The sequence below is a fragment of the Ailuropoda melanoleuca genome, unplaced genomic scaffold, assembly GCF_002007445.2.
Source record: "Ailuropoda melanoleuca isolate Jingjing unplaced genomic scaffold, ASM200744v2 unplaced-scaffold3551, whole genome shotgun sequence".
NCBI lineage: Eukaryota > Metazoa > Chordata > Mammalia > Carnivora > Ursidae > Ailuropoda > Ailuropoda melanoleuca.
Window position 1 is genome coordinate 63352 of NW_023206626.1, and position 7486 is coordinate 70837.

General features: G+C 40.1%; 1 gene segment (V, D, J or C); it reads left to right on the plus strand.

Moving 5' to 3' along the window:
* Positions 1–1037: 1037 nt before the first annotated feature.
* Positions 1038–1643, plus strand: LOC100482805. The segment is given in 2 exon segments: positions 1038–1160; positions 1264–1643. Coding segments are annotated over 2 exon segments (411 nt in total).
* Positions 1644–7486: the final 5843 nt, after the last annotated feature.

Genomic DNA, 7486 nt, shown 5'->3' on the forward strand with positions numbered 1-7486 from the left:
CATGAATTCTAGAAAATTAAATCTAGTATAAGCTAAGGTGAGAGAAATCAATAGTTATGTGGAGACAGGGTGAAGAAGGGAAGACGGAAGGAGGAATTCTAGGGGAAATGCAGGCAATTTTAGAGAGAATTGATGTGCTCACTCTAGATAATGTTGATTCTGATGCCAGTGTTTATCATAGCACACATTCTGCATGTGTGCAGTTCATCCTGTGTCAAGTACACGCATCACAGCTATGACAGATAATCGCGGAGATGACTCAGGAGGAATGCAGAGATAGTGACATGTTAGAGATTTGAAAATACACCTGCATGAACCCAGACTTTCTCTACATTTCAGGGAAATTATACAACAACAAAAATCATCCTGTCCTCATTACAGGAGGGGTTCCACATTCCTCATGATCCTGCCCACTCTGTCCTGCAGGAAGTTTGGGGGGGCAACTAGTCTTGTGGGGAGGAGAACAGACACATAGTCTGGGGTAAATGTCATGCTATAATTGCTCTTGGACACCTCACAAATCTACAATTCTGGGTGTAAGTTTACATTTCTTTATGGGGTAAAATGATAACTACACCTAAAGATTTGTGTGGGGGCACCTGGGTGGCTCAGTCATTAAGTGTCTGCCTTCGGCTCAGGGCATGATCCCAGGGGTCCTGAGATCGAGTCCCACATTGGGCTCCTCCACTGGGAGCCTGCTTCTTCCTCTCCCACTCCCCCTGCTTGTGTTCCCTCTCTTGCTGGCTGTCTTTCTCTTTGTCAAATAAATAAATAAAATCTTTTAAAAAATAGAAAAATAAAGATTTGTGGGAATATATAAAAAACAAAATACCACATGGAGACCAGGTGTGTACTCAAGAAAGTTATATAATATTATTTTTCAAAAGCAGTCAATACCACCAAAACAAAGACAGTCACATCTGCTCTGGTCACTGCTGTCTCTGTTAATATAGATTCCAAGCTGGCTATATACTCAGAGGTTATGCAAATAGGGCCCCCCCTTCTTCTGATTTAACCAGCCCAGTCCTGACCCTGCATCTGGGAGAGGGGTACCATTCCCAGGATTCCCAGGTGTTCCCATTCAGTGCTGAGGATAGAATACATACAGCACACTATGGAGTTTGTGCTTAGCTGGGTTTTCTTTGTTGCTATTTTAAAAGGTAATTCATGGAGAACAAGAGACTTTGAGTATATGAGTGCATGTGAGTGAGAGAAACAGCGCATGTCTGACAGTTTCCTGACCAGGTTGTCTTGTGTCTGCAGGTGTCCAGTGTGAGGTGAAGCTGGTGGAGTCTGGGGGAGACCTGGTGCAGCCTGGGGGGTCCCTGAGACTCTCCTGTGCAGCCTCTGGATTCACCTTTAGTAGCTATGACATGAGCTGGGTCCGCCAGGCTCCAGGGAAGGGGCTGCAGTGGGTCGCAGATATTAGCAGTAGTGGTAGCACATACTACGCAGACTCCATGAAGGGCCGATTCACCATCTCCAGAGAAGATGCCAAGAACATGCTGTATCTGCAGATGAACAGCCTGGGAGCTGAGGACACAGCCATCTATTTTTGTGTGAGTGACACAGTGAGGCAACATCAGTGTGAGCCCAGACACAAACCTCACTGTAGAAGGGGATCTTGACCACCAGGGGTGCATGCTACCCACCAATTCTGTCTTTAAGCCCCGGGAACAAATGCAGATGGAGGTCATGGACCGGTTTCCTGTCAGGGTCTGGGGCTTTCTCTCCACAGAGCAGTTTCTCCCAGACAGCTTCTCTGGAGCAATGATTTTTGTCCTTACCTATTCAGTCTCTGACTTAGAAACATTGTTTTAATAGAAAAACAACTATATAAATGCGGAAAAGAGACAGGATCCCTTCCACTTGCTTGTAATTGTCTCTGGGTACCAATGAATTACAAATATCCTGACACACATCAAGAGAACTTTATAGGAATCTCAGCTGCACTTACTGTACATCACAAGACCAACCAGATCAATGTTCAAGCTTGCAAGAAGCAGCATAAACTGCATGGTGGGCCTGATGATACAGAGACATCAGCAATCCAAAGCAAGAAAGGGAAGACCCCTGGTGGGTGTCACTGTCTTGGACCATGCTCACAGCATCAATTTTAGTGACAGCCTGGGAAACAGAAGGAACAACCACCAAGAGTTGATGTGGTTGTGGAGTCTGAAGATCACACACACAAGACAGACATGGACACACAACACNACATGGACACACACACAAGAGTATAAAACCTTTAGGGGCGCCTGGGTGGCACAGCGGTTGAGCGTCTGCCTTCGGCTCAGGGCGTGATCCTGGTGTTATGGGATCGAGCCCCACGTCAGGCTCCTCTGCTGTGAGCCTGCTTCTTCCTCTCCCACTCCCCCTGCTTGTGTTCCCTCTCTCGCTGGCTGTCTCTATCTCTGTCAAATAAATAAATAAAATCTTTAAAAAANAAGACAGACATGGACACACACACGAGTATAAAACCTTTATCATGTTCACCTAATTTCTCTGCAACAAAGCAGTCTTATGATGGAAGTATACAGTCATACAGGTCTACCTCAATTAGAAAGAAAACTCTCAGATAAATAAGCTAACATTCAACCTAAAAGAGCTAGAAAAGCACAACAACTGAAACATAAATACAGCAGAAGGAAGGAAATAGTAAAGTTAAAGCAGAAATAAATGATACAAATACTAAAAACAATAGAACAGATTAAAGAAACCAGGGTTGGTTCTTTGAAAAAAATAAAATTGAGAAACCTCTACCTAGATTTATCAAGAAGAAAAGAGAAAGGACCCAAATAAATAGTATCAGAAATCAATCTGGTCCTGTGTGTTTGTTCCTTGTTTCCTTGTTGATCTTCTGCTTAGATGGTCTGTCCATTGCTACAAGTGGGGTGTTAAAAACCCTGTTATTGTTGTATTAATATCAATGTGTTTCTTTATTTTGTTATTAATTGGTTTATATATTTGGCTCCTGCCAGATTAGGGGCATAAATATTTACAATAGTTAGATCTTCTTGTTGGATAGACACTTTTATTATGATAAAATATTCATCTCTTCTTACAGTCTTTAGTTTAAAATCCAGTTTTCTAATATGAGGATGGCTACTCCAGCTTTCTTTGATGATGTCCATTGTCATGATAAATGGTTCTTCATCCACTCACTTTCAATCTGGAGGTGACTATAGGTCTAAAATGAGACTCTTCTAAACAGCAAATGATGGGTCTTGTCCTGTAATGTAGAAATATGACACAGATGTCCACTCTTACCACTATTCTTCCAACAAGTCCTGGAAGTCCCAACCTCAGCAATCAGACAACAAAAATAGATAAAAGGCATCCAAATCAGGAAAGAAGTCAAAATTTCACTCTTCACAGATGACATCACACTCTATATAGAAAACCCAAAAATCTCCACCCCAAAATTTCTAGAACTGAAGCAGCACTTCAGAAAAGTGGCAGGATATAAAGTCAATGCACAGAAGTCAGCTGCATTTCTATACACTAAAAATGAGGTGAAAGAGAGAAATTGAGGAATCAATCCCACTTACAATAGCACCAAAGCCCATTAGATAATTAGGAAGATCAGTGGGAGAAGAAAGGGATAAAGAAAGGGGGGGTAATCAGAAGGGGGAATGAAGCATGAGAGACTATGGACTCTGAGAAACAAACTGAGGGCTTCAGAGGGGAGGGAGGTGGGGGAATGGGGTAGGCTGGGGATGGGTAGTAAGGACGGCACGTGTTGCATGGTGCACTGGGTGTTATATGCAACTAATGAATCATCGAACTTTACAACAAAAAACCAGGGATGTACTGTATGGTGACTAACATAATATAATAAAAAATATTATAATAATACAAAATAATAAAACAAAATTTTAAAAAAGTCCAACTTTGATGCAAATTTGTCCCTCTACATATTCTTCAGTATCCATGTTGTGGAAAGAACATAAATAATACTTTTTCTGAGCTCCACATCTACACCTGCAAGGTGAGAACCAACTTTATTGTGATACCAGAAACTGGAAAAAATTCTGACATAAAACAACCACTGAAAAATTAAATTTCTACTATCCTCTCTCATTGGTAAGCTGCTGATCACTGAAATCAATGATTCTTGATACAGACAGCAACATGGTTGTATTCTGAAGTATTTAAACTGTGAGAAATACTCCCTACAGAAAAAAAGTAAATAGAATACAACTACACATGTATAAAGTCTAGAAAAAATATTCTGAGGAAACTGAGAAAAATCAAAATTTTAGGAGGACAAGGTGAAAAAGGGGAGAGGGGAGGAAGAAATTCCAAGGGAAGTACAGGAAACTTTCAGGGGAAACTGATTTTCTCACTCTGGATATTGTTCATTCTGACACCACTGTTTACCATATCACACACACTGCAGGTGTGCACTTCATCCTGTATCAGGTACACACATCAAAGCTATTACAGATAATCCCAGAGATGACTCAAAGGAACACAAGGATACTTAAATGTCAGAGACTTGAAACAGGACCAGTTTCTTACACCCTACACAATAATAAAGTCAAAATGGATGGAAGACCTTAATGTGAGACAGGAATCCATCAGAATCCTAGAGGAGAACACAGTCAGTAACCTCTTTGACATTGGCCACAGCAACTTCTTACTAGACATGTCTCCAATAGCATGAAAAAAAAAGCAAAAATGAACTATTCTGACTTTATCAAGAGAAATTTTTTTTGCACAGCAAAGGAAACAAACAACAAAACTAAAAACGAAAGTAAAGAATAGGAAAATATATTTAGAAATGTCTTATCAGATAAAGAGATAATATCTACTTTTAATGTCTTGAGGAACCTCCACACCATTTTCCAGAGTGGCTGCACCAGCTTGCATTCCCACCAATAGCATAAGAGGGTTACCATTTCTCCACCTCCTCGGCAACATTTGTAGTTCCCTGTCTTGTTAACTTGAGCCATTCTAACTGGTGTAAGGTGGTAACACACTGTGGTTTTGACTTGTATTTCTCTGATTATTGTGATGGCGAACAGTTTTTCCTGTGTCTGTTGGCCATTTGTATGTCTTTTTTTTGGGAAGTATCTGTTCACATCTTCTGCCCATTTTTTGACTGGATTATTTGATTTTGGGTGTTGAGTTTGAGAAATTCTTTATAGATGTTGGCTACCAGCCCTCTGTTTGCAATGGCATTTGCAAATATTTTCTCCCATTCTGTGGGTTGACTCTTAATTTTTTGACTGTTTCCTTTGCTGTGCAGAAGCTTTTTTTTTTCTTTTATAGACTATCTCTCTGGCTAATTTTTTTCTTATAATAATATTTTTTATTTATTTTGTTAGTCACCATACAGTACATCCCTGGTTTTTGATGTAAAGTTCAATGATTCATTAGTTGTATATAACACCAAGTGCACCATACAATACATTCCCTCCTTACTACCCACCACCAGCCTATCCCATTCCCCTACCCCCTCCCCTCTGAAGCCCTCAGTTTATTTCTGAGTCCATAGTCTTTAACGCTTCATTCCCCCTTCTAATTAACCCCCCTTTCTTTATCCTTTCTTCTCCTACCTATCATCCTAGTTCTTATGTTCCATAGATGAGAGAAATCATATGATAATTGTCTTTCTCTGCTTGACTTATTTCAACTTAGCATTATCTCCTCCAGTGCCATCCATGTTGCAGCAAATGTTGAGAATTCGTTCTTTCTGATAGCTGAGTAATATTCCATTGTATATATGGACGAAAACTTCTTAATCCAGTCATCTGTTGAAGGGCATCTCAGTTCCTTCCATGATTTAGCTATTGTGGACAATGCTGCTATGAACATTGGGGTGCATATGGCCCTTCTCTTCACTACGTCTGTATCTTTGGGGTAAATACCCAGTAGAGCAATGGCTGGGTCATAGGGTAGCTCAATTTTTAACTTTTTGAGGGACATCCACACTGTTTTCCAGAGTGGCTGTATCAACTTGCATTCCCACCAACATGTAGGAGGGATCCTCTTTCTCCACATCCTCTCCAGCAATTGTTGCTTCTTGCCTTGTCAATTTTTGCCATTCTAACTGGTGTAAGGTGGTATCTCAAGGTGGTTTTGATGGCTAATGATTTTGAACATTTTTTCATGTGTCTGTTAGTCATTTGTATGTCTTCATTGGAAAAGTGTCTGTTCTTATCTTCAGCCCATTTTATGATTTGTTTATTTGTTTCTTGTGTATTGAGTTTGAGAAGTTCTTTGTAGATCTTGGATACCAGTCTTTTATCTGTAGTATCATTTGCAAATATATTCTCCCACTCTGTGGGCTGCCTCTTAGTTTTTTTGACTGTTTCCTCAGCTGTGCAGAAGCTTTTTATCTTGATGAAGTCCCACAAGTTCATTTTACCTTTTGTTTCTCTTGCCTTTGGAGATGTGTCATGAAAAAGATTGCTTTGGCCAATGTTGTAGAGGTTGCTTCCTATGCTCTCCTCTAGGATTTTGATGGATTCCTGTCTCACATCGAGGTCTTTCATCCATTTGGAGTTTATCTTTGTGTATGGTGTGAGAGAGTGGTCAAGTTTCATTCTTTGGCAGGTAGCTGTCCAATTTTCCCAGCACCATTTATTGAAGAGACTGTCTTTTTTCCACTGCATGTTTTTTTCCTGCTCTATCAAAGATTAATTGCCCAAAGAGCTGAGGGTCCATTTCTGGGGTCTCTATTCTACTCCATTGGTCTATGTGTCTGCTTTTGTGCCAGTACCATGCTGTGTTTGTGATCACAGCTTTGTAGTACAGCTTGAAATCTGGCATTGTGCAGAATATTTTTATACTACAAAGGTGGTCCTAAGAGGGAAATGCATAGCCACCCAAGCCTCTCTCAAAAAATTAGAGAAATTCCAAATGCATAAGCTAACCGTATACCTAAAGGACCTGGAGAAAGAACAGCAAATAAAGCCAGAACCAAGCAGAAGAGAGAAATAATAAAGATTAGAGAAGAAATCAATGAAAGAGAAACCAGAAAAACATTAGAACAGATCAATGAAACAAGAAGCTGGTTGTTTGAAAGAATTAATGAGATTGATAAACCACTAGCCAGACTTATCCAAAGGAAAAGTGAAAGGACCCACATTAATAAAACCATGAATGAAAGGAGAGAGATCACTACTAACACTGAGGAAATAGGAACAATTAATAGAAATTATTACCAACAACTATATGCCAACAAATTTATAAGCTACTGAGACTGAAACAGGAAGAAATAGACAATCTGAAATAGGCTAATAACTGGCAAGCAGATTGAACCAGTAATCAAAAACCTCCCCAAAAACAAAAGTCCAGGCCAGATGTCTTCCCAGGGGAATTCTACCAAACGTTTAAGAAAAAATCATACCTATTCTCCTGAAGCTGTTTCAAAAAATAGGAATGGAGAACTTCCAAAGTTGTTTTATGAGGCCATCATTACCCTGATCCCCAAACCAGGCAAAGACCCCATCAAAAAGGAGAATTATAGACCGAT